Source organism: Chenopodium quinoa, unplaced genomic scaffold (genome assembly GCF_001683475.1).
Source record: "Chenopodium quinoa cultivar QQ74 unplaced genomic scaffold, ASM168347v1, whole genome shotgun sequence".
Taxonomy (NCBI): Eukaryota; Viridiplantae; Streptophyta; class Magnoliopsida; order Caryophyllales; family Amaranthaceae; genus Chenopodium; species Chenopodium quinoa.
The window spans coordinates 1,188,284-1,215,586 of record NW_018743669.1 but is presented as its reverse complement, the minus strand read 5'-3'; the positions used below and the strand labels follow the sequence as shown (position 1 = coordinate 1,215,586).

At 32.8% G+C, this 27,303-nt stretch overlaps 3 protein-coding genes and 1 long non-coding RNA gene across 5 annotated transcripts; 2 read left to right on the top strand and 2 right to left on the bottom strand.

Annotated features, from left to right (window-relative positions):
* Nucleotides 1-2,501: 2,501 nt before the first annotated feature.
* Nucleotides 2,502-4,587, top strand: LOC110683476. 2 transcript variants are annotated; one of them, XR_002503613.1, is made up of 5 exons: nt 2,502-2,661; nt 2,842-2,981; nt 3,787-3,947; nt 4,085-4,185; nt 4,273-4,587. It is a non-coding gene; the product is annotated as an uncharacterized LOC110683476 (long non-coding RNA). The 2 variants fall into 2 exon arrangements; XR_002503614.1 differs by having other exon boundaries at nt 2,842-3,666.
* A 522-nt stretch (nt 4,588-5,109) lies between these two features.
* On the bottom strand, nt 5,110-8,953 carry LOC110683475. The gene is made up of 5 exons (XM_021859852.1): nt 8,736-8,953; nt 8,449-8,604; nt 6,894-8,243; nt 6,739-6,779; nt 5,110-6,225 (listed from the first exon to the last, which is right to left on the bottom strand). The coding sequence occupies exons 3-5, from the start codon at nt 7,314-7,316 to the stop codon at nt 5,388-5,390; spliced, it is 1,302 nt and encodes a 433-aa protein (XP_021715544.1). The 5' UTR covers nt 7,317-8,243; nt 8,449-8,604; nt 8,736-8,953; the 3' UTR covers nt 5,110-5,387.
* Nucleotides 8,954-9,054: 101 nt separating this feature from the next.
* On the bottom strand, nt 9,055-14,340 carry LOC110683474 (protein SMAX1-LIKE 6-like). The gene is made up of 3 exons (XM_021859851.1): nt 12,627-14,340; nt 11,404-11,632; nt 9,055-11,173 (listed from the first exon to the last, which is right to left on the bottom strand). Exons 1-3 carry the CDS (start codon nt 13,874-13,876, stop codon nt 9,338-9,340), a joined length of 3,315 nt encoding a protein of 1,104 aa, XP_021715543.1. The 5' UTR covers nt 13,877-14,340; the 3' UTR covers nt 9,055-9,337.
* A 9,985-nt stretch (nt 14,341-24,325) lies between these two features.
* LOC110683473 lies at nt 24,326-27,066 on the top strand. Its single transcript, XM_021859850.1, has 6 exons — nt 24,326-24,507; nt 24,714-24,828; nt 25,355-25,695; nt 26,172-26,267; nt 26,419-26,478; nt 26,559-27,066. The coding sequence occupies exons 2-6, from the start codon at nt 24,723-24,725 to the stop codon at nt 26,754-26,756; spliced, it is 801 nt and encodes a 266-aa protein (XP_021715542.1). The 5' UTR covers nt 24,326-24,507; nt 24,714-24,722; the 3' UTR covers nt 26,757-27,066.
* Nucleotides 27,067-27,303: the final 237 nt, after the last annotated feature.

The following is a 27,303-nucleotide window of genomic DNA, read 5'->3' as shown; positions in this document are numbered from 1 at the left end:
TTTATGAGAGAAGGAAATTACTACCTCCATTTTTTAATTCTTGCTCCATTTCTCCATGCGCGGAGTTTTAGAAGAAATTGGAAAAAGTAATAAAATATGGAGATAGAGGGGGTAGTTAAGAGAATAAAAAATTGTAAAAAGCAAAAGTAGTACGTGGAAGAATAGGAGGAGATAGAGTATTATATTGGGTACATTAAGTGTGAGAAATGAATTAAATATTGATAAAACTTTCCAAAAAAGGAAATGGAGCAAGTATTTAAAAACGGCCGGAAAAAGAAAGTGGAACAAGTATTTAAAAACGGAGGGAGTAGGAAATGAATTGATTGGAGTTGAATTGAACTGAAATTAAGCTGAAGTGAACAGGTCCTAAGTCCCGTACAACGCACAATTTTTACTTAACCTAATTGTGTAAGCTATAAAATAGCATGATTTTGAGAGGTTATTATGTACGAGATACAAAAGATATCATATGTTAATTTCATATTTTCTCTTCTAATTAATTATTGGACATTGCTAATGAACACCTCTGGGGAGTTAAATAAGCATTTAATTTAAAGTACTTCCTAAATTAAAGTGATATTAATTTGAAAATGCATGCCATGACGTAGACGGTGTTATTAGTCTTTATTTTAATTTAATACTTCTACTTTTAGTTATCTTAACCAACATTTTGGGGACGTTCTAGCTTTTGCCTTAATGATTTCATGCTATTGGTAAAACGGGTGTAAAACACAAATTAAGTGTATGACTAAGGTGGTTTTTGTGAGCGAACTTTTATTATGATGTACATCACGTACGTACATTCTATACATCCAGTATTTAGTAATGCTAAGTACTAAATAAAAGCTGATTAAAACCAAATAAATAATTAGTTTCATAAAAAAAAAAAAACCAAATAAATAATTTAAGGAAGACTTTACTTTTATTTGTACATATGTTTATGATTTTCTAGCTAAGTTGTTCGTGCACTACTTCTCATAAATAATTTTTTTATTACAAGCTAGCAAGTCAAGATAGAGATAATTAGGTTAACACAATTACTAACTCGAATACATAATCGTTCTTTAAATCTTTTATGATTCATTTAGTACTTGTTGAAAGATAATCTAATATAGGAGTACATCATTAAGCTAGACGCTACAAATCTACAATTAACCATATATAATGGTATATACATATGCGTAATATAACTCATCGTACATAAGTCTTACCTCAACGAGGATTTATTTCAAGAGTCATTTAACTTAGGACTCTGTAGTCAAATACGAGTGGTTATTATTACACCTATTTAATAATACTTTCTCCGTTTTTTTATTATTGCACCATAGGAATTGAGTATAAATATTTTGGTAGTGGAAAAAAGTAAGAGAGAAAAAGGTAAAAATACAAAATTGCCTATGTGACATATTGATAAACTAAAAAGTAAGTGTGAAAAAGTAAGAGTATGTTGGGTATTTGTAGTGTGAACACAAATAATTTTTTTCCTAAAGAGGAAATGGTGCAATATTTGTGAAACTTACTAAAAAAGCAAGTGGTGCAATAATAAAAGAACGGAGGAAGTAATAAAAATTGACCACTCATATATACAGAGTATGAATTGACCACTCATATGTATGAAATTATGAATTTAGTGAGTACGAAAAAAAATAAAATTAAAAACCAAGTCTTTAACCAATGGTTATTGGTTAAAGAATCTTACTACCTCCACAGGTTATGTACAACAATTACACATTTTCCTTCTCTGCTCTATGTCATATCGTTGCACATAACATATAACGGAGGTAGTATAAAAAACCATTAATGCTTATCTTGTATCAATGGTTGTGAGGCTTTTGGGTCCGTATTATTACTGAAGGGAAGACACTAATAATGACCAAAAACTTTTGTATACATCCGGTTTATACTAATATTAGTGTACATCGAGCAATATAAGGGTAACTTTTAGCTAATTTTAGGGTAAATTTTTGTCTGTTTTTGGGTAACTTTAAATATAATACAATTTTTGTATAAATAGCCAACAAGAAAAGTTTTATAAAGGTAATTTAATTACATTTAATCACTAATAATTGATTTTTAGTCATTTAAAATGTGATTTTTTTTACTAATAAAGTGTAGATAATTTTTATTTGAATTGGGTTACTTTTATGCATATTGGGGTAATTTTTATTCATTTTAGAGGTAACTTTTAATCACTTTTAGCTATCTTTGTAATGGATGTATAATAATTGTACATTGGATTTTTTTTTTAAGTTTGTGAATGATGACTGAGACTAGCTTGTAGGTTTGAGTACAAGAGAGTTATCTTTAACTCTGACAATACTTCATTGATCACTCGACTCATTTATTTATCAATTGTCTATCAACTGTTCAAATACATGTTTTGTACCGCTGGCAAAGTAAGTCAATGAAGACAAATTAGTGAAAATTACTACTCATTGACAGTTGTTGGACCACCCATAAAGACACAACATTCACAGTTAATTGATTCCCAGACCTTCTCCTTCATAAATAGCGATTTATGATTAGGATACATTATACATCTTTATTCTTCTGAGCAACAATACAACCTCGAAGATATTTTTTCATATTGTTTCTCACTCCTCTTTTTATTCAATCCAAATCTATTCAAAAATTACTCAACTAGATGGAAGCGGTTGAAATGTAAGTTCTTTTTTTGTCCGTTTTTTTTCCTCTAATTTGTTGATTTGTATAATATGTTTTCAATTCTTTCTTACTCGTATTTTAAAGTTTTTGACTTAAAAATGTTTTTTTTTTTATTTATTTATTTTTTTTATTTTTATTATTATTATTATTTATTTATTTTAATTTTTTTTTATGTAGAAAATATGATATAAGGCAGCTTAAAGCAGAAGACCGGGTTGTTTTGGATCTTCAAGGCGAAGGTCCTTGGTTAACAAATTACCAATCGGCTATATATCAAGCTGGAAATTCTTGTTGTAGGGGTGGTACAATGGTGTTGGGTATACCTTCTACTTATGATGATCCTAATCATCCAATTTTTATTTTGACAATAATGGGAAGTTATAATAATATCGATGTTACCACCTCCTTTATAGTTTATAAACTCAATTCTTATTTTTCTGGTTATGCACATCATGATATAGATATGGATATAAGAAGCGAAGATATTGATTGGTTTATTTGTGAAGGTAGTAGAGTAGTGTTGTCATTTCCGGAAAAAGATGATGAGGTAAAAATGGCTGGGTTTACTGTGGATTATACCGCTGATATTATAACTGAACTCAGCAAGAATATGGGTGCTTAAAGTATCTTAAGAGCACTTTACATATTGAAGTTTAAAAATGAAAAAAATAATGTTTTTATGATTATGTCATTTGTTTGCTGAGCCGCTTAGGTTCACAGCCTTCTATCAAGCTGTTGCAGAAAGTATGTTTTTCGATGCCAATTTTTTTCAACCAGGTGTTTTAGATCCTACTACATGGGAAACTTTATCGAAAAATGTGGTACATTTTTCAAGGAAAATGAAGTTTATCAGGGCAGATCTTTATGATTTACAACGTTTACAAATAAATAAGGATAATTTCAGATAAAAAATAACAATGTTGTTAAGGGAAGATCCAGATGCAAAACTGCGGTGGAAGGAGAAGATGAGGAGTGAATTTGCTCAAAACTTCTTCGGGAAACGTAAATCATTATTTACTTGCGTTTGTTTCTATTTTATGTAGTGTTTTAGTCTCGTAGTCTATAACTCTGTACTTAGTATTTATTTACTTTTTTTAATTTTGTTTTATAAATATTATGTAGGTGAGATAAGGACAGGAATTAGAAGGAGACTGCCAATATTATTGGGGACGGGTTCATCAAGGGGTAAACAATCCCAACAGAATCTGATGAGACTTAAAAAAGATTTATACGATCAACAATGTCAAGTACAAGAAATGTTGATTCTTTGGGTGGTCTACCAGGTGATTGGTTTATACTATTCCGTATATACGTAATATTTGAGTATTATGTGACTTTAATAAGATTTCTCGTTTTTTCTTTAATTGTTTTTTTTTTTTTTTTTTTTTTTTTGGTATGATGTTTGGAACAACATATTTAGAGCTTTGAAAGAGCCCGAAGATTACATTTGCGGCTTGATTGTTGAAAATTCTGATTTTTACGTAGCTTCACAAGATCTGTCTTACTGTTTTGATTTTTACGGTAAGTTTCTAATTTTATAAACAATATAAATGTTACATTGTACTTTGTTTTAAAAAATCATTGATGTTAAATTATTTTTATGACAAGGTACTGATTACCGTATCAATGAAGCTGCAATGAGCGTTTTGCGATCTTTCGTTGACGGTTGATTAGGGAAAGTGGATTATGATCGCAACAAAATTCTGATGTTCGTGTTTTTCTGTATGGTGCAATTTGTAATGAGGCGGCTAACGAGGAGCAGCTCTTGAAATAGCTTTTGCTCCTTAGTTCATGTATATTTTTATTTAAAAAAACGATTAGTTTATTTGTTAGATTAGTATGATTAGTGATTAGTTTCTCTACCATTTGGATCAAGATCATTTGAATATCGAGGAATATGAATGGTTTTTTTGCTTTTCGAAATTTGTTGATTTATACTCCGTATCGATGGAAATTACATTTACATGTCATAGAGAGTGGCAAAGCCAATCGAATCCAACTAGAGGGATTGGTTTGGTTGCCAAAACAGCCTTTGATGGAAGGTCAACCATATTTTAGTTTATGATTGTTAACAAGATATGCTTGCATTTGATTTGATCCAAGACAAAATCCTATCCTTATACTACACAGGTAAGATGTCGAAAAAAATTATACTTAGTGCTTTATGGATTAATTTACCAAAACCTACAACATAGGTTAAACCGTCAAACCTAGGGCAACAATGATCGAATTAATTACTAAGCATACACAACTATGATCGAATTCAATAAAATACTCTATATTTGCAAACTTCTTGCTACATTCATGTGTTATACTGCACTATTCAGTTCAGCATTTTACCAGTCATGAAGTTAGAAATATAATTTATTTATTTTGAGAAATATAATTTGGCAAAGACGTTGTTGACTAAAAAAAATCAAACAGATGCAAAACAAATCTGTTTAATCATTAATATTTGCAATAACAAATTTGAAGCTTAAAACTTTGAGCAGAACAAAGTTGCTTTAGTACCCTGGATTCCACACAAAATGTGTAGATTTTCCAACAATTGTCGTGAATTTTGAACTTTAGATGCAAAATGACTTCCATTAATAGTTCCAATCAAAATTAAAACTATCTACTTGACATCCATATTAATAATAACACACACACAACTTAGTCTCAACTCTTTCTAGACTCAATACAACACTTGACATCATATATCCATAACTAACATTGAATTGTCAATGCCAACCCACACACACTAATAAGCTATAGTTCCAGCCTTCAATTTTAACCACCTCAGAACATATTTTATTAAGTTTAGGCTTTACATAGTTAAAAGTTGCTATACCTCTTAGTGCCTCGCCATACTCACCTTCAACATTTAAGTTAACTTCAACAATGAAGGAAGCATCCACTGGCACAGCAACTTTACGTTTCGACAACGGTACTCCTCCACCACCATCTGCCTCCACAAATTGTTCTTTCATAGGCTCTACCTCCACATACTCAGCCCTGCCCTTTTCAAAAATCATGCTTCGATAGTATTCCTTTTCGTAGGCTTTCTCGTATTCGTAGGTGCTATAGCTACCCCATATCTTCCCATGAACTCGACAAACATCACTACTTTTCTCAGACAGCAAAGTAACCTTCAGATTAGCTGATACACCATGCTCAAAGATTGTATAATGAACAGCTGCAAACCCATGTCTGCCTCGTACAATCGAACAGATCCGCCGGTCTTTCATTCCATAAATCGAATGATAATTCCATTCCAAATAACCTCTGCTAATTTCATGCCCTTCAACATCCTTGAGGTCAAAAAACATTCCAAAATGTACACGGAAGGCTTCATAACAATGAGGCTGCTCTACCGGGACTACATTTGTATGGGGATGCAACTTGACAGGATTCATCTTGTCTCTATTAAAGATATCATATACGTTAAAATAATCATAACTTGAGATTTTCCCATAGAGTTGCAAAGCATCACCAGAACGACCAAAAGAGCCAATATAAATTGAGAAAACCTCCACAAGCGTTCGATTATATTTCAACAGCTTAAATAAGGGCCGAATACTGAAAATTTAAGGAACAGCAAACAATTAGTCACACTTTACTCCTCATCAAACAATCTAATCAAACAATCAAATATTATTACGAAGCATCCTAATACGATCTTTTCAGAGTTATGATGTCAAATTTTAAGTTAACAATGGGTTTGAGATCACATTATGACGATCCCAAAAGATATTTACATATACTCCTTACCTCCTTGGCCCTCGTTCCTTGTATGTTTAACTCCTAACATTATTTCTTCCATCTTTTCAAGTATTAAATCTTTAAATCCAAAGAATAAGGAAGACTAAGACTTTTTAGCACATAACTACCAGTAAATGCATGAGCCACTTCCAATTTCTACTAGAACTAGAAAACTACTATAGTTGTCACACCACTAGTTTAAATTACACTACCAGTGTGAGCATTGTTTTCAAACAGTATAATTATAGTGCTTACTTGATGAATAGAGACTAATTTAAGAGATACAAAATTTTTCGGAGAAAATTGGAATGGGATCCAAGAGCCACTTACCTCTGATTGCTCACATCTGACAATAGATCATCATGAAGTAGCTGAAACCAAAAATAAAAGAATAAAAAGCTATAGTTAGGTGACTTGCATACACTGAAAGGTTACATAAAAACAGGAATTGCGGTGAAGCAGCAATAAGAAACAAATGCACCAACCTTGGACCTCTTTCGATGAGGCTCCTCAATGGTACTTTTGCCTGTATGGTCTGAGTTTGTTTCAAGTAGATAATAAACTGTCATTTGACGTTTAGTACTTGAGGTTGATCCTTCAGAACTATCCTTTTTAGTGGCCAACTCGAGAAAACATCCTTGCATAGAGTGATCAGTAGTATTATTTCCACAGCCAGAGTGTTGTTCACTTTGTTCGGGAGGGTAATCAGTACTACACTTATTAGGGTCAAAAAATACGTCCTTTTGGAAAAGACCTGGTGGAACTGGATCAAAGTCAACTAAACTTCTTGGTATCATCTGAAAATTTCTAAAGCATCGTTCCATATCATTAGATATATTTGGATTTTTCCAATCCACCACCACTAGAATACGCCAATTCTGCCCTGCAATTTCTTTCCTTCCAAGCATGCTGGTGGGTATGAATTCCAAAGCAAAGTCACTAACAAATGGCTGACCGTCAACCACTAAATCTGCTTTAAGTCAAAGGAAGGAATATGCGGGTACTGCCAAAGGAAGCAGCAATGTATGCGGAGTAAGGAACATGCAAATATGACGCATGATATTTCTTCACCACTCTCCATGACAGTGGTAGCAAAGATGGTACCCCCAACATTTAAACCACTAACAGTGTCATTCATAACACTTATACCACGTATGCTCCTTCCATGGTTTTTTAGAACAGTTAATGCCACACGAGCTAAGAGTCCATACTTAAGCATAGTATAATTCAGAGTGACCATCCCACTCCCATTCCCAGAAAACATTAATTGATGTTCTTTGTCGTAAACAATGCCATCTAAATCAAACACGTTAACAACATCAATGATTACAACATCTCGAATCTTGTCTACAAGTTTCAACTTCAACTTAAAACGGTCTGGTAGCAGAAAAGGGCCTTGGAGTACGGCTCTATGAAGGGTAGCAGGTTGCTTATCCTTCCTACTAACATTGAGCGAATCACTGAAATCACGGTGAAAGAAAAGGTGTTCCACTCCACCCTTGTGATGATCATCATCAACAAGGCAGATAAAACCATAAACATCAAAAGACGGATTGCCGTCATCAAGATGTATGCAAAGAGAGGACAATTCAATCAAAGGAGTTCCTAGAATATGATAATCATCTGTAGTATAAGGTTTCCTGATAATTCCAACCTTCCTGCACTTTTCGGCGCATATTTTTACGCAATTCAAGCTCCTCAGGGTCTTCATAAACCACTCTGGGAGCGGGAGCGGGAGCAGGAGTGGGACACTTTTCGGTTTCAAAGTCGATAATAACTTCATCAGAAAACAATTCAAAGATGATATCCTCTCTAGTAGGAGGCATTGGATCAGTCTGCAATTATTAGTATAATTAAGCATGGAAATTCTACAGATATTACATGTATATATTTCAACTTGAATTTTATGCAAGAAAACCCTAAAATTTGTCGATTCGTATAGCATAAAAAATCAAAATTACAAAAATCTTCAAAATTCAGAGAAATTGGAGACAGTTTATTAATTTGATTATTATAATAGAAATTTACAGAAAAACTTACAGATTAATGGTGTTGCGAAGAGAACAGCTTCTGCTTCTTCGTCTGTGATTTTAGAAATTTAGGTATGCAGTTTGTGCGAGTTTTATCAGAGGGAGAACATATATATTGCGTGGGATTGTGAGAAGTTGAGGTTAATGTCAAATATATGCAAAAACCCTAAAATTTCACAATCAAATTGAAAAAAAAACGAGATTATAAGAAAAAGAAACTTCAGAATTCAGAGCTATTGGGGAAGAAAACACAAGAAATTGATTAAATTGTAAAAGAAATTTACAGAAAAAACTTACAAATTAATGGTGTTGTGAAATTGTGATGTGTAGTTGTGTACAATTCTTGCTTTTTCGGAGCCAAAAAAAAAAAAGACGTAGAAGTGTGTGTTTGTTTAGGGTGAGGACAGGTCTATTGCGCGGGAACTGGAAAGTAACATAATCCGGTCCGATCCAAATATCCAAATACGAGTAATAATTAATTGAAAGTGGAATGTTAATATTTTGGATCGGATATTAGATTTTCTTCGGATATATAAAAATGTATCTTAATAAAAAAAATTGTGTAATAAATTAGATATTTCGTATATTTAAAAATTTATACTGCGTATAGAATCAATGGCCTTATAAGTTGTGCTCATAAAAAAACTAAGGGCATTAGGGCAAGGAGACGACGACTTAAAGTAAACATATACATATATCTAAAGACTAGGATAGCTTTATACATCTTTTTTTTCTAACTGTGGTCAAAAGTGCAGCACATAAAATACATACATGCAAAAAGGACCCAAGAAAAAAAAATATGAATATCAGATCACTTAGCCTAAACAAGGCTGTAATCTGGGGCTCAAGGCTATAATATAGATTACACTAAACCAAAAAGCTAGGAGAGCACAAGAAAATCAGATACCAATATTAATTCTCTTGGGAAGACAGATACTAGAAACCAATTCTTTGACAGGAACACCTTCACAAGAGCTTAGTCTGACAACAGATTCAGCAGGTAAACTGTACTTTTCCCGGGTTTCAGCAAAGCTTGTATACAGAACCTGTTCAATCCAATGATCAACAGCCTCCTTGTTTGAGCACCAGGCTGCTGCAAGAATTTGTACCATCACTTCATGTTCAATCTCTAGTGATATTTTCTCCCCTCTATATGTGTCCTCAAACTTTGACCGGACCTTCCTCAACAGTTTATCAGCAAGAGCATCAAAATCAAAGGGCTTAAATATTACATTTCCATCCACTTGGCCAAAGAAACCTTCGAGCCATGCTCTTCCACAGATGTCCATCTCAGCAGCCTCTTCTTCATCTTCCAATGGCAAATTCAAATCAAGGGAACTTTTTGGGGTTTTATGGGCACGTTTTGATGCCTCAAAGTTCTCTGCGGTATCATTGATAATGTGGGAAAGCTTCCTCTTGGCTGAGGATTCGTGGTTTGAGGAACATTTTGAGGGCAAAAGTGAGACAGTTGTCTCATTACTTCTGCTAGCATCAGCTAAAACACTTCTGGTCGCTAGCTGCATTTGCCAGTTTTTAGCTTCCAAGATCTCTTCCTCCTGAAATTTGATAAACTCCTTCCTTGGAGAGAGACTTCTCTCATCCTTGGTCACAGTAGAAGTTGTAATGAAAACCACATTATTTATACCGATTTCTCTGCCACGTGAGTCCTGAAATTTACCTGTCTGAATGGCACGGGACAAGCTATTTTGTACCACTAAATCTGCCTCATCTACATTTTCAAGGAAGACAACAGAGTGTGGCCTTTTACACAATTCCTGGGCTATATGATCCACAACTGTAATTCTGCTCTTATTTATGTCAAAGACCTGTGAGCCTTGACAAAGAAAAAGGGAATTAACCTTGTTAATCTTATCTTGCGAACTCAAATCCACGGAAATTAGGCGTTCTCTGCTTCCAAACATTGCATCAGCTAATGCTTCAGCAATCCTCTTTTTTCCGATTTTATCAGGTCCAAGAAAACTGAGCCATATATTCCCTCTGATGCTTGCAGACCGTTGACGTCCATTTCCACTCCTACAACATGAAACTATTTCAGAAATTTTGCTGATGACTTCACCTTGCCATGCAACCGCCTCACTCAATTTAATCAGAAGTTGCTTGTAGTCATTAGGGTCCAGTCCATGGAAGGAAGATTGAGCAGTTTGTGCAGAATCTCTCTTGTTAATCATCCCCTGATTAGTTGAGACGGGGCCTGGAAAGTGCTGTAAGTGAGTTTGACGATCTTGCAAGAAAGGCTTCTTTAAGTCGCATTTAGATGCATAGATTGTCCCTAAACCTAAATCAGTAGTGACAGAAACAGTCGTGGTTTGATTTGGAGGGAGGTTTAATTTATCAATAGGATACACCAGGGGAGCTATGCGCTCTCTCTCAGTTGATTGGCAATGTGGTATTTCTACTATGGCTGGTTTAGGGAAGTCAGGTTTTGTGGTGGCTTGCTCTTTAGGAGATACATTTTGTACCACAATCTGCATGCCGGAACTAGAACCTGAGCATGCTCTCTCATTCAAAGAAGAATCTCCGCTATTGCAGCTGCCACCCTGCATATTTTCTGTCATGAATGGGAAGCCCAATTGCGGCTGGGGAACTTGCAACCTGGCTAAAGAGACTCCTTGAGTAGGAAACATGGAGCTTTGATGAACAAGCCGACAATGATCATCCCATTTTTTCTGCAGGAGCTTGATATTATCATTTGATGCTGTTTTCACATCCTTGACCTGCGCTGAATGGATGAGTAGTTCATATAAAACTTCTACCAACATTTTTATAACCAATACTGAATATATTACGCTCATAAGGAATCACATGTTATAATAATCTTAAATGCCTAAAGTCCCTACGCGGCTACACCAAGATATAGATTTGGTGCATGCTTACGTTATTACGTACAAATAAGCAGATATTGTATGAAAAAATGGAGAAAAAATCTCAAAAAGGAGTTACACACCTTGCTCAAGTCTGAATCTGATTTCTGCAACCAGGAAGGCAAAGCTGCAGAGTGCTGATCAGCAGATGAAACAGATGACCCTTCTCTCGAGATAGCACCAAGCTCATGTTCATACTTTTCATTGCAAGCACTACAACGAGTAAATGAGTGCTGAGCAGTAGTTAACGGAGGTCTGTAGTCAGAAGGTGTTGGAAAGAAACCACCAAAGGGAACAAAGGACCCCATCAAGCTGTAAGTATATCATGTACACGCGACTGTCAGATTCAGTAGCAAAGGAGTCAGAAGCTCAAATCTGCATACATTTATTAAAGGTTTCGGCACACATACATGCACTTATGAATCATAAATTTGTGGTTCCACTCCTTAAACATTTTAAGTAAACCAATAATCTACGCACTCATTAGTCATTACTCACAATAAGGTGATCATAGTGATTTCACGTCTCAAAGCATGAGTTAAAAAGGCAAGAAACTTAGTCACAGATTCACTGTATCACAGTCCAACAGTTTGTAAGGTAGATGTTAACACATAACTATTGGTTTGGCAAGAATATTTCCCAACAATGGATAAAATTAGCCTCTTTCAAAAGGTTAAATCACCGTTTCAAAAAATTGTTCTTCAATCTGATCTTTAACTAATAAAATTACCACACTCCAAAACTGGATCATTTCATCCAATCCCAGGAATTAACTTATTTATCTTTCCTCGAATGAAAGTCCAGCAAAATTGTCATGAACTCAAATAAGTAACACAACCAAATACAGCACTTTCCCATTCTTCTCTTCATTTATAAAATCTTCCTCATGTCACACTGATATTATGTTCAATAAGTATTGCCAGAAAATGCAAATTGTTTAATCTTCTTCTACTACTACCCCAAGATCGTAAATAAATAAATAAATAAGGGATTTATTTGTACCACAGGAGTTCATATATTCAATTCATCTCCCACTAACATGTGACAGCATAAAGCCCCTAAAAATTACTAAATAAGTAACTATATACAATAATACAAGTATAATAAAACATTAAAGATGTCACATATAGTTAACAACATTAAAAGAACACAACACATGGTGATTAAGACTCGGGCTAGTACTCAAGACTTGAGATCAACCCGACTACGTCTACACACCAAACAAACTAAAAACTAGCACATGTTGTCTGTCATATACTGAATTAAAAAATAATAGAAATAATAATTTAATAATAATAAATCTCACCTGGATTTGTTAGAATTAAACCCATCAAATGAAGATCTAGAAGAAGTAATAGGCAGAGGATGAAGATCCCAATCTTTCTCAACTGTTGGAAACTTAGCCACAAAATTAGAGTAAGTTTCATAATTAGCAGCAAAACCAATCAACCAAATCTTTTTCCCATAAATTTCAACCAAATTACTCAATTTCTTAACCACTACTTGTTTCAATTTATCATCATCATTTTCATCATCATCATTCTCATCAACTAAAACCTTCAACTCTCCCAAATTAACCACAACTCCAGGCCTAGTTAACCCACAATTCTCCACCATTGATCCAACTTCCTTCATCTTCAAATCCAACTCTTCAATCTTAGCCTCGAAACACGAAACACAAGCAACAAACTCCTTAATCTCTTTCTCCAAACAAACCAACTTCAACCCATGAATTCCAACAGGAAACCCATCAAATTTCTGCTTCCAAACACAATCTTTAAACCTTGAAAGTGCATCCTTACCACATACACCCACAAGCAGAGGATTCCTCTCCTTCTTCTTCACCATCACCTCCCCTATCCTCTTACAATTTTCATCACTCTCCCCAAAATACCCCGGAAAATCAACCAAATTACACAAGAACAATGGAGGACACCTCGAACTCGGGCCTAAACCCGAACCCGGACCCGGACCCCACCTTGGCGGGTGTAAAATCGATATCTTTATCTCGGAGCTCCGAAAACCCGCTTCCCCAAATACCCGACTCACAATCGGATCATCCAGAATCGATAACACGAAATGCTTCAACTCAACTTTTATAGACGAAATTGTAATGTTCCCATTATTATTATTATTATTATTGCTATTTGTACTGTTATTCGAGTTGCAATTGACCTGATTGAAATGATACATCTCCGGCTGACGGCGTTGATTAGCTTGAGACCGTTTAATGGCGGCCATTAGAGAGTTGGAGATAGGAGGGGCAAAATCGTCATTACAGTCAGGGGTATTCTTGGAAGAAGGGAGACGATCCAGTGAGACACCAACACAAAGCTCGAGAGCTCGGAATTGAAGACGGGGAGAATACGCGGAGCTCCGACAACGTGTGAGAGATTCTCGGAGAATAGAGAATGATGGAGAGAGTAGAGCTGATACTGCATGAAGCGACGTCGTTTGTGCGTGGTATCTTCGTTTTGCTACTGATACGGCGTCGTCTAATGCCTTTGCTGCTTCCTCTGTTAAACATTGTCTCGCCGTTATTACCGCCGTCGGCATCACCTTTTACGGCGACTCTCCGGCGAGATCACCGGGAATTTTGACTGTAATTTTAAGTTGGGAGTTTAAAATTTACAAGATTATAATTATATAAGTATAATAATTGTTGGGGGTAAAGATAGAAATATTTTTGGAGTGGCAGAAAATAAATGAATAAATAAAAATAAAAAAAGGAAGGAAAAAAGAGAGAAATATGAAGAAATGGAATTGTCCAGTGAGCAAAAAACGCTTGGTGAGTATTAGTTCCTTCCTTACTGTGTAAAAGATCTTTCTTTTTATTATTTTTATTTTTATCTTTTATAAATTAAATTAATTTAATTTGGGTTTTTGCTTTTGTTTTGTTCCCCACCATACTTTTTGGTTGATGGAACATTTTATTGGGTTTGATTGAAATTGAAAAAATTATGTTTCTGGTTCAATTCGTGAGTTGGGTTTTACAAGTTTTTTATTTTTATTTTTATTTATTTATTTATTTATTAGAGACAAGAGGAAAAAGGGTTTCACAAGTTGACTTTGCTTACTATTGTTTCACTTCCTTTTAAAAAAAAAACACCTATTTTTGGGTTGAAAACTTGAAATTATAATATTATATACGATTATATACTAAATGATTTTTTTTAATTTAAATATACTTAATGTAAATATAATTATTGATTATATTAATACATTTTAGCATAAATTAAATCAACATACTGAGTATTTTTAAGTAATTTTACTATTATGGTTTGGAAATTCCTACAAAATGATTAAAAGCAAAGGGTGTACAAAGTACTTTATTACATACCCTTTTGGTTGAGATTTTAATAAAGGTTCTTTATTATAGTTAAGACTCTCCTGTCCCACTATAATGTTTTACAATTTGCTTAAAAGTCATCCTTGTAGGAGAAATTGCTCAACTTATTGTAATTACAAATAAATGTTTTTAATGTGTATGTATCAAATCATATTTAAAGTAAGGCTAATTTGGAAGAAACATTCATTGTTTAATTTAACTTAATTTGTACCGTATCCGATATGAAAAGTGTTATTAATTCGGGATACTCAATATAGAAATCTACTGTTTGAAAGTAGGATGGATTGATAGAGTAGATATTTTCAATTATATTGTATAAATTCAATGCAAAGCAAATTGTAAAACATTTTTCTATTTAGATCACCTACATACTTTAAGTTGTTTCCTTTTACAAAAATAAATTGTATAAAGAATTCGAAAATGACACTTGTTTGTAACATAATTAAAGGGGAGATATTTGCAAGTCTCAATTCTACCATACAAATGATACAATAGACAATAAGCACTATCTCATAAGTGATAAAATTGTCTTTCACTGTGATTTTGATGGGCTTATAAATGGGTTAATTTTCTAATTGATCCATGGTACTCATAATAAATGATGAAATTAGAAATGCTTAAATAAATAACATTAAAGTAGGATTCATTTGAAATTTTAATGCAACTTGTATTATCTGTGTGTGAATAAAAGAAAATTGTTAAGATTCGTGTTTATATCCCTACAAGAACTTTTGTTTAGCATTTTTTCTTATTGATAAATTATACTTGTACGTAGTTCCAGTATTTAATACAACATGTAGTTCCAAATACACAAAGTGCTATGTTTGAACTTTGAATATATACAAATCAAAATTTTAAAGTCAATATTCTTCTTATAATTTATTCCATGCTTTTCTCCCATGAAATTCTTTATGCTATCTATAATTTGGAATCAAACCTTTTAAAAGTTAAAATCTTTTTTGTACTAATAACATATTGTTAATAAAAATACTGAGGCTTGAAATTATAGAAGTACTTGTATTTTTAAAAACTCCTTTTATTAAAATTTTAAAGACATGCCATACAAATCATACAATATATTGAATATTGGTACATTATTAGTTGTCTTTTACTAATTTTGTGTGCCCGCATGGACGCATGGTATTGTGTTCAAGTGTAAAAAAAATTAGATTTTATTTAATTAACATTATAATCTATTAAAATTCTAAATAGGTTAAAGATAAAATGACAAAAATCAAAATATTGAGTATGTACTTAATTAAGTCACCTACATATTAATAAAATGCTCTACGCTTCCTTCAAAAAAAAAAAAAACAAGTCACCTGCATACTTCGTGTTATTAAAATGTGATATTTTAATAGTAATAATCCATTGAAGATTAAACTATAGCATGACATACAATATACGGCATATAATAGGAGTAGAAATAATCCACAATAATTTTTTATTTAAAAATTGTGAAGAAAAAAGGAAAAAAAAAAGATGTAGTAGTAGATGCAAGATGTCGTGTCCACTAAAATATATAGTCGGGTGGGGCAAAGAAGGCACTTGAGTCGTTGTCTACCTTTTGGGCGTGAAAATGAAACACAAACACAAACACCTCCTTTCAAAGAAAAAAGCCATCAAATCAAATCATGAATTTGTAAAGACTAAAAGTTTCATTGCATGCTGATAAGGGTGGCAACCCTTGGGTCCGCTTTCCACCACCCATCTTTCCCACTCAATGTTTTTCGGGTAATTTTCATCTTTCGCTTTCCCCGTTTTCGTAAGCTACTGTTTCGTATACTTCCTCCGTTTTTATTTACTTACGACACAATACGCGTTTTGAGGTTGAGATTATTTAATGCAAACTGTCAAAAACTCATACATGATACCTAACCCTACTTTGATCTAATCCTCATGTTAAAATTGTTTTGATATTAATCGCTCGTTTACCTTCACTAGTTAACCATCTCCTACAACTATGTGCCTAAAAAGTGTGTTATAAGTAAGAAGAAACAATGGAAGTATTATACATTCGGGTGCTCTATACATATAATTATAAAAATTATAGTTTATCGTTGAGTCAGATATGTATATATATCATGCGCTCATGTGTATGATATATACTACATACTTGTTCCAATTTACTGAAAACAACTGAACTGAATTAAAATGAATTGTTTACGAGAGAAGCTGAATTGATTGTAGCTTAAATGAACTGAATTGATTGAAGCTGAACTGAACATAACAAATCCTACATATACTCGAACAGTTGAATGAATGTTTATTTTAATATAGAGATATTTGATAAAGTCAATTATTTTATCAATTGTTTGACCAAAAAGTTGTTTGATTTCTCTTTATATTTTTTGGATGAAAATTCAGCTTTCCAACTAAATCTAGAAGCTAAGGGTTCGTTTGGCATTATTGTGGTTTTCTGTTTTTTGTATTCTAAAAGTATAAGATATGTGTCTCATAATGAATCAAAAATTATATAAACTTATTAAAATTATGATAATTTTGAAAACTGACAACAGAAAAGTGGAAACACCTTTTTCTTGTTTTATGTTTTTGGTTTTTGGTTTTCAAAAAAACAAGAAACTGAAAACCAAAATTGATGTCAAACAAGCCCTAACCAAAAAGTTGTTGGTTTTTTTTTTTTTTTGTTTTTTGGTGACGGGGAAGCTAAACAAATAATTAGAATAAAAGACATTGTCCAAAAAACATTATTTTGTAAAACCTTCAAAGATTGTGTTAGACACTTAGACTTACCTACTTATATTATTAAGGGAATAAGGGGTGTTACTTATGGGGAAAAAAAAATTAAAGGGTGTACGGAGTATATAAATTATACGTATTGTTACGTAGACGTAATATATAAGTATATTCCTATGAATAAATTTGTAATTAACTAACTATACAGTAGAGTACACAAATTACACAAGCTCACACATGTAGTATTTAGTACGTATGAATTCTGTATGAATAAATAATACTCGGACTTAATTGCCCTTGTTAAGTACACAACTAGCAATGGAGGTATGAAAAGCTTTAAAAAGATAAGTAATCGTCACTTCATCAGGTTTCGGGTGTACAAATGCTTAGCTAAGCTATAAAAATGGAGTTAGTTATTAAAATAAATAAATTATATTATAAGAAAACCTAGTTTCAACAAAAGTTTGTGAAAATGAACTATTAGAAGACTTAGAATTTAGAATACATATTGTCTAACCAAAATAATTCTTACGTTTGATTTGATAACAAAATGTGGTTTCGATTTTCTACTACTTATCCTTAGTTATGGGCCCAGTTAGATGATCTTTCGGTCTTTCATTATTGCTAAATATTGAGTTGGTCTTTGGATTATTTTTTCTAATAATCATGGTTTCGTAGGGATTAAAAGACTGACATTGACAAATTAACGTATTACGTATGTATTTGATTGCTTTCCAATGTCCAAAGTTAATTAATTAGCACACATATTGTACAAGTTGGTGTGTTCTTATCTACTCTTTATCTTGGGCAAAAACACTTGCGTGGACCTGGTCCACAATAATATTATTGTGGACCCGAGGTCTATACACACGCAATTGACATTATATTAAATATAGTGACCATTATTTTTAACATAGTAACCTTATTTTTAACATAGTAACCTTTATTAAAACTACTACAACGTTTAATAATATTGTGAACTTGAAATACGACGCTATTACCCTAATTTTAGCACAGTGGCCTTTATTATTCATATTGATCAGTATATAAAATATTTCATTACAAAAATAACCACTTAAGCCTATATATTACTAAAATGATTTTTATTTCAACATAGTGACTTTTTTTAAAATTATAGTGACCCTTTTTTTTGTTAATAAAACAACCATACTTTCTCTAATGTTAGTGGTCCACAATAAATTAGTGTGAACCAAGTCCATTTAAGAATTTGTAATCTTGGGTCTAAAATAAATCACGAATCATTTGAAAAAGTTTAAACTATTTTGAAATTATTAATTTTGATTAACTTGCGGTAAACATTCTCTCACTTTGGACTATTATTAACTAATTTAAAAAGCATATGACGTTAAATAACATTCTCATATTTTGGACTAGTAATTAAAAGGGGCTTGATTTGACATGATTTTTATCATTTAATTTAAGTATACCCTTGGAGATAGGGAACCAGGCTTAGGAAATATTTTATCTGGTTCATGTTGATCTACAATGAGTCAATATAATGACTTTATACGTATAGTTTGATCTACAAGTTTAATGCAAAGGGTCTACATAGAAAAGTGTTAGATTTTTTGTTTTATTTATATTAAGTGGACTGATCCGTTGTGGGCTCGTATTCACATTAAAAGTCAAAATAATTTCTATACAAAGCATACACTCATACAATTTACCAACTTGAATCTCTTATCGTGCTAGATTCAATAGTACGTACTTCATAAGCATATACCAAGTTACGTTAGGCTAAGTTGGAATCAAACTGTTCCGATTAGCCGTGTACTAGAATCATCTTTACTCTTTTCATACCCTCTTTGTTATTAGTACTATGTTAGTACAAATTGAGCATTTAGTTTGGGTGGCAATTAGGAAAACAATAGGGCAAGAACCTTAAAAGAGATTTTTAAAAATTTGTACGGTTGGATGATGTATAAAGTACGATCTTCTAAATGTAAATTCTCTAGGGCCCTTGTGAGCAAGGAATCTTATCTCTAAGGGGACCCGTGTGAAAAAATAGTACTTGTAATTGTGAGGGAAAATATTGGCGGACCCCGTATATTCTTGTGTTACACTGTAATCCCGTTGGATTTTTTATCTTTTTTTTTTGTGGGGTGTGTAAATTTTTGGTTCTTCTAATCCCAAAGATGATACATTCGTTCTATTTTAAAAAGATTGTTCCATTATTCTTGCTTTATTTTACTGGTAACATGGTATGCAAATTTGTTGAGTTTTATTCAATTGATATGTAATTATGTGACTTTGTGAGTACCAAAAAAAAAAAAGATGAATGATAGATTGATATTTAACGTAATCGACTAACATATCTATAATTCACTCACTTTGACAATAATTACTATGAAACATAATAAAATTTAATACTACATAATAATTCGAGCTTTTTTTATATGTGATATATCTCGTGTATTAATGGGATGACTAACTAGAATATAAATCTTGATCTCCCTATGTTGGTGCCTTTAAGTAAGTTTGTGCATATTAAAAATAAATGTAATTTTCCTTACCTTGGAGATGTGAGAATAGATGATAGGGGTTAGGGGATCAGATATGATTAAACGATTATGTGATTCAAATTTTTTTTTCTTTTTGATTCAAATAACAAGTGTTGTAATCCTAGTAATCCAAAAGAAGCACTCTGGGTACGTATAATAATGTATGTTACGTATACTACGAGCAATTAATAATGCATCAATACATTTTTGATACGAGACAGAGAAAGTGAGCGCGTGGGGCACACAATCACATCAAGGGGTAGTGTCTAAAATCATAATCAAGCATAAAGCCGTAAGCAGTAGTATAGAAAGATTACAAGATCTTTAGAACAGTAACAAAGGTCCACTCCAATCTCTACAATAATAGTCCAAGAGGAAGACAAATTTCACGCGCCATCAATCTGCGTCATCAACAGTTAAAAGGGATTGAGATTGAGATTGTTTTTGTCGAACCCACTATCTAAGGCTTTAAGTGGTGAAGGGTGTACCTGTCTTTTGATAGTGCCTTTTGAGTGAACCTCACTTTCTATAAAAAGTAGCCCCTTTTTATATTTATAATAAAAATTCTCGCGTTTATGAGTGCTTAGGCCCTTTTCTTTTGAGTTTCTGAACAGAGTAAGTCGGAGCTAAACAAATTTTAGTAGAGCAGAATAGAGCATGATTTTCATACACTACAGAGCAGATTTCAGTAGGATAGAGCATAACAAAGCGTTAGTTTGTTTGCTCCATTTGACTTTTTAAGGATTTCAAAATAAGTTTTAAAAGTTTGAATATATCATCATAGGTTTTTCTTTTGTTATACTTTGACTGTTATGGTCTTCACTACACATCTTTGAATGCAATTATGTTCAATTAATTATGTAAAAAAAGGGTATGATAAATTAATCTCACAATATATTATTTTAATCTTGAAATTTTGTATTTTAATAGTCAAAGCTTATAAAATTTGACCATAAAAGTCAAAACGTAACAAATAAAACAAGTAAACAAAGAGAGTGAATATTTTCAATTTAGTTCATAGAAATATTATAAAAATACGACATTTGGAAATTGTACAATAAACAATCTAATAACAAGATCTTACATGTCTATCTATTACTCCGATTTTTTTATTTTATAGATTAGTGATAGTTTTTAGTCAAAGTTATTAATATTTGGTTCATAATTGTGCAATTGCAAACCAAATAGTAACAGAGGAAGTATAGGTATTTTCTATTTTATTTTATTTTATATGCTTTTTAGTCCACTTTTTCTTGGGTCATCAAAAGAAAAAAAACAGTTTCCCCCCTCATATAATTTGCTCTTTTGTTGGCAGACCAAGGGAAGAATAGACCAATCTTTGCCTTTGCTTTTTTGGGGTTACTATAAGAGGGTACTACACTATTATTTACTTGTCTTTTAGCCTTTCTATTTTGAGGATTTAAGAATGAACTATAGACTCTAATTATAGCTAGCTCCTGATTTTTTTTAGTGGGATTTAATTGGAACACTAGTAGCTGTACTTTAGGGTTTATGCCTTTCTTTAAGTCCGTCCTTGAGCTATATTTAATACGGAGTAAGTTTATATAGAAAAAAACATGTGCGTTTATTGCTAAAAGGCATGAAAGTTAAGTGATATGCCACAATTTAATTGAATTAGCTAGTGCATATTTTATGCCACAAATTTTGTTTATATAAGGAGTTGCATCAATTTAATTCAAAATTTTGGCTTTAAAAAAAAAAAAAATAGAAGATCAAGTAGGCTGTAAGTTGTTGAGTAGTTTTTATTTAACGCATGTTAGCATTGATCAATTTGGTGAATATATATCAAAATCTTAATACTTAACGTGACATCTATCTATGTGTGGACGTATGAGAATAATAATTATTTGTCGAGATTATGTTGATGAAACAAAGTTGATCTGCAAATATATATACATTTTTTAGCTCAATTATGCCTTCACAAAAACTTAAGACTATATTAATCTCGATCTAACCTGACTTAGGTTGGATGCATTATATCTATGTACCCATAACATAATCTGACTCAACACACGAGGCCAAATCGCAGCTAATGTTTTGTTTATATGTGACCGTCCAACTCCACTTTCAACCATCTATATATCTTTTTTTTGATGATATTATTCCACTTTTGAATATGTTCAATTATTGCGACATACATTTTTTTTCCTTCAAGGTGAAATCAATAGGGATTAACCACATAATTTAAATGGATGACTACTTTGAATGTGAGAAGATAAGATGTCGATGGAAAATAATAATGGGGTATCAAATTAAATGTGACCTTTGAGGAGGTCCAAACACCTTTAGAATGATAGCGTGACATCTTGCCATTTGCCAATCTTTGATTCATATTCCTTGTGCAAGCATATATTCAACCTTCCACTAACTTCGTGAAAATATCGTATTATTACCCTATTTATTTACTCCATTTGTTTATTTATATTAAATGCCAAGTCCCATCCTTTTCAAAACAAAACACTAACTAATTATTTTACTGTGCAAAAAGATTAATAAAAGAAAACTTTACAGTCTAATCGAGGTCATAATTTTATGCCCGGGTTTGTGATAAATTGACATAAACTAATTTGTATTGAGTATTTGAGTGTAAAACTATCTAAACTTGTCTAATAAATAAAAATCACCTTTTTTTTAAAAAAAAAATCTTTAATGTTGCTCTAATTATAATAAATTTACATTGCTGCTAGAAAAATAGGAGTATGACTTTACTGTATTATTTATATAACTTAATTCTATCTTATAAAAATCACCTCTTAATATCCTTAAAAGATTACTCCTAAACACATTAAAAGATTATCCCGAAATTGGATATAGGTTACTCTAAAGCTAGGTGCCCAATAAAACTACTATACAGTATCCAAAAGATTTTATTCTTGTGTGCTTGTTGTTTTTGTAATTAGTATTTTTTTTTCGTGTATTTGTTAGCTAGCTAGGTATCTAGAAACCTCTTGAATTCCTTGATGTAAGGTTTGTTAGATGCTTATACATCCTTATCACATCTTGGTTTACTTTTAACGCTCTACAATCACACATGACACATGAAGCAAAAACAAATCTTAAGGTGGATTTTCTTAAGCATATCTCTAAGATAAGGTAACAGGACAAAAAAAATTATTCTCATTTTCAACTTGAAAGCTATAGTTCACACAATTTACAATAAGCTTAGAGATTTAATTAAGCACTATAATTTCAATTTGAATGAACAACTATATATGAATTCCTCTCATTATATACTTATTTATGGTTCTTTTTCCACTCCACTAAGTCAGCAAAGTTATCCTTAGTATCTCCACTTATACACACATCTTTGTACCAAAAATGGTTGCTTTTCTTGCAATGGCATTGACATATCATAGGCATTAGCATATTGCATATATGGTTTCTTTTTTAGGAGTACTTTAACAAATTGCCTTATTATTTTTTAATCAATAGTTGTTATCAAAGACTCAATCGGTACGGCACTACGGCCCAATCATGGATTCCTTTCTAGCTGTCAAGGAAAGTATGAAATTGAGTTTAAGATATGCTAGCCTCTTATTATTTTCACTTATTTTTCTAATTTTAAAATAACAATGATAAATTAAATTCATGAAAAATAGAAGGTTAAATTAAGAAAAGTAAGTCTATATTTATGAGTAGCACAAAGTCGTTACTACAATTGGGATTAGGGATCAAATATAGATTATGTAATCCAATGTAAGAAAACATTTTTATTGTTGCACATCTTTCAAACCTATACAACATTTTTTTTTGTATGGAGTATTTTTGTTTTCTTTTCTTTAGAGGAAAAAGATAAACGGGATTCAATATTTTGTCCTTCATATATATCACCTCAAGTCCAATCAACTAAACTAAGGGCCTGTTCTGATTGACTGAAATGAGCTGAAATGAACTGAACTAAAGGTGATCAATATTGGTCTGAATCGCTAGCCCGGCCCGATCCGACCCAAAAATAGGGCGGGTTTGGACAAGCATAAAAACACATTTTTAGTTAAAAAGCCAGATCCCGGCCCGAAAAAACCCGAAAAGCCCGTTACTTTTTGCGGCTTTGGACACGAGAAGTTGTGCTAAGGCCCGGCCCGATTTTTTTATCACCTCTAAGCTGAACTGAACTGAATATTTTATAAGAGAAGGAAATTAGGAGCTGAACTGAATTGAATTGAGTATTTAAGAGAAGGAAATTAGGAGCTGAACTGAAAATAATCGTAATAGAACATGCCTAATTAACATCCATAATAATACAATCTTAATAAGAGTGAGAGACCGCTCAAGTGGTTAAAGTTCCCCTCTCGATTTTAGCGAGATATACAAGTAATTTGTACTTTTGTAGATAGAAAAAACAAAAGTTTTGGGCTGAACTAATCTCTTCAAGAAACACTATTGGGCCAGCCTACAGAAAACCCAAAATACGAGTAAACCATTTTGCAAAATTGCACTCTTAAACCCTACACAAAAAACCTTTGTTACTTTATCCGCCATTTTTATCAGCTCAATACTTCGTTCAAAACGTCGACGTTTTTACTTACTTCTCTCACATGGTGTTCTTCAGTTACACATAGATCAAAGAAAAAAAAGAGGAGAGAGAATTCAATTACTGGGTAAATTACTTCTAAATCTCCATTTCTTTGCATTTCTAACATTTGATTTTTTTTCAAATTGATTTTTTTGGGGTTTCTTGAGGAAATGTGGGAAATATGTTATTTTGATTGATTAAACCCTAAAAAGCAAAGATTATAGCTTTACAATTTATGGGTTTTGCTCATTTATCATTTTAATTTAATATTTATTTGAATAATATTTTCAGGAGCCAGAAATGAGGCTTTTTCGGGTAGCAATGCGATCTGTAAGTGATGGATTCTATCATCATCAGTTTAATCGGTCTATGACTGTCAGGACCCTTTCCACCGATTTTGATTCTGGTGATTTTTATTTATTAGATTACATTTTCTTGTTTAATTTTTTGGGTATTTCATTTATACTTTAATTCCCAATTTTTTTTGCTATAACTTGTAAGCCTATAAATTGTTGTTGGAAAGTTGGAATTTAGGTGGTATTGTGGAGAATTGATATGAAATCATAGTTTTTTCATTAGTTTAAATCATAATAGTTTGGCATGGATTGAAGTACCAGCTAGTTAGTGAGATAGGATCTGTTAATGTTGGAATTCGATGTCGTTGAGGACATGGCATTGGATTTATGCTGGATAATTAGTATAGTAGATAGTAAATTTTAGTTATAAGGTCATTCTGGTGGGTTTTGTAGAATGTGGAAGTTGCAACATGAGATCACGCGAATTATAATTACCCTTGGTTGTTTGTAGAATTGTAGTAGCATATTAATATTGGGTGTGTTTGTTTTCTTATGAAATTGTGAGTTGCAAATTAATGTTTGAGAGGCCTTGTATCCCATGGTGTAATGTGTTTGGATTATCCTGATTTCCGATAGGCCAAGGCAATGGTGAGAACAAGGATGCCAATACATTCGAGTCCACTGATGACTTTGAGAGCCGCATATTTGGTGGGCTCTCTGAGGGTACTTCCAATGCTTTCTTCCGGAAGCTTGACAGAGTTGAGAAGGCTCGGTTTGGACTAGGGACGAATTCTGGTTTTGGTGGGCAAGACCAGTTTGGAGCCGATGATAGTTTCACATCATTGATGGATGGGATGGAAGGGAGACTGAAGGAGGCAGCTAAATATTTCGAATTCAATCCGGATGAGATTAGCCAAGAAGATTATACATTTAGAACAGACATGAATTTCAAGTCTGGTATGACATATAACCCTGAGGTATGTAGCTGAAAACATGAGACATTTGACATGCATATATTGCAATTATTGGTGCTTCCTTCGCAGGTAGAGTTTCATGCAACTTAGCTCATATCTTTCCTAGATTTGTTCTTGCATCAGTGTTGTAACACTTGTTAATTAGCTGTGAAATCTTTACTTTCATGGAGTTTAAATTGGTTTTGGTCCTTTTGTACTTGTACTTAACCATTTATTACACTGCTAGAAACTTTGAACCTATTTTGGATAAATCGCATAAAACTTTGCTGAAATGAACGGTTTGACACTTGACTGATACCCAAATTTCTTCCTATTTCGAGTTTGACTGCCTAATCGATGTATTTTTGGTTTTGTGCTAATTGATTTGCACATGCTGAATTCAAATCCTCAGATCGATTTAGTGTTGGTTTTGTGCTATTTGATTTGCATACGCTGAATTCAAATCCTCGAATATTTATCTGTTATATTCTTCAATGTAGGATCTCGATCTTAGGAAACCAGGAGTTTGGAAGCCTAGTAAACGAGCTGAGTTCCAAGTAACTACAGAGGAGGTTCTCAAGAAAGCAGATTTTCGGGTAAGCATGTGATGGCCTTCAGTATACTTAAGTTTGTTTCATTTAAAGGAATCTGTATTTTTTTTTGCTGGTTGAACTTTTCTCTTCAAACCTTGAATTGAACTGGTGGTAGATGTCATGTCTCAGCAACATATGTGATTAAATTGTGCAGAATGTAAGATTCCTTGCCAACTTTTTGACTGAAGCTGGAATACTTAACAAGAGGAGCAAGGTAATGTTTCATCTCAATTTTGACAAGTTTTTTCCCCTGGAATGTGAATTTTGAACTCTAGTACTTTATCTATCATGAAGACTGGAATTAGTGCTAAAGCCCAAAGGAAAGTTGCAAGGGAGATCAAGACAGCCCGAGCATTTGGATTGTTGCCTTTCACAACGATGGGGACAAAACAATATGTATTTGGGAGAACAATGGAGGATCTCGATGCAGATTTTCAGCTGGACGAGTATAGTATTCCACCTGAAGATATCGTTCAGGATACTGCTGCATGATTCGCCAGTGATAACAATTAAATTTCAGCGTATCCTGAGTATAAGTCAGGACATGATCCCAGTTCAGCAGTGGCGTGTAATTTTGTGCATTCAGGCAAGCTAGTGAAATTATATGATCGTAATGATGCATCATTACTTATTTTCACTTAAATTTCTCCATTATGAATTTCACGGATGGTTACGTGTTCTTCTAGCTCTTTTTGTAGAATATTATTCTCCCTGTTTGATAATGAAGATGAATGCAAACTGTCATTACATCCCCTTGTTATACAAATTCAATGAGCAATATACAATTATTATCTTCTTCCTCCTTTGCCCCCATATGCCACGATCTTTATTTTGCTTTTCTTGGTGTTATTCTTTATATCTATAGAACAATGCTTTCATGTTTCAGTCATCTATTGTACTTCGGCTTGAGCTATTGCTGTTAGTTTCCTAGGTTCATAAGAAGTTATGAGTTTATTGCTTTTTTGTAAGAGCAAAGATATCAAAGAAGACAATTTCTTAGTGTTAAGCAAATCGATTTCTGCCATGTGGTAGTTATTAA

Bases quoted from the DNA above. Each gene is read 5' to 3' on its own strand.
- LOC110683474 (XM_021859851.1), bottom strand. From the start codon at position 13,876: ATGCCGACGGCGGTAATAACGGCGAGACAATGTTTAACAGAGGAAGCA. The intron at 11,633-12,626 runs GTGAGATTTATT...ATATACTTACAG, and splicing joins TTTAATTCTAACAAATCCAG to CTTGATGGGGTCCTTTGTTC. The intron at 11,174-11,403 runs GTGTGTAACTCC...CATTCAGCGCAG, and splicing joins CAGATTCAGACTTGAGCAAG to GTCAAGGATGTGAAAACAGC.
- LOC110683473 (XM_021859850.1), top strand. From the start codon at position 24,723: ATGAGGCTTTTTCGGGTAGCAATGCGATCTGTAAGTGATGGATTCTAT. The intron at 25,696-26,171 runs GTATGTAGCTGA...TCTTCAATGTAG, and splicing joins GTATGACATATAACCCTGAG to GATCTCGATCTTAGGAAACC. The intron at 26,479-26,558 runs GTAATGTTTCAT...TCTATCATGAAG, and splicing joins TACTTAACAAGAGGAGCAAG to ACTGGAATTAGTGCTAAAGC.
- LOC110683475 (XM_021859852.1), bottom strand. From the start codon at position 7,316: ATGCTTGGAAGGAAAGAAATTGCAGGGCAGAATTGGCGTATTCTAGTG. The intron at 6,780-6,893 runs GTTGGTGCATTT...TTTTGGTTTCAG, and splicing joins CTCATCGAAAGAGGTCCAAG to CTACTTCATGATGATCTATT. The intron at 6,226-6,738 runs GTAAGTGGCTCT...TTAAATTTTCAG, and splicing joins TCAGATGTGAGCAATCAGAG to TATTCGGCCCTTATTTAAGC.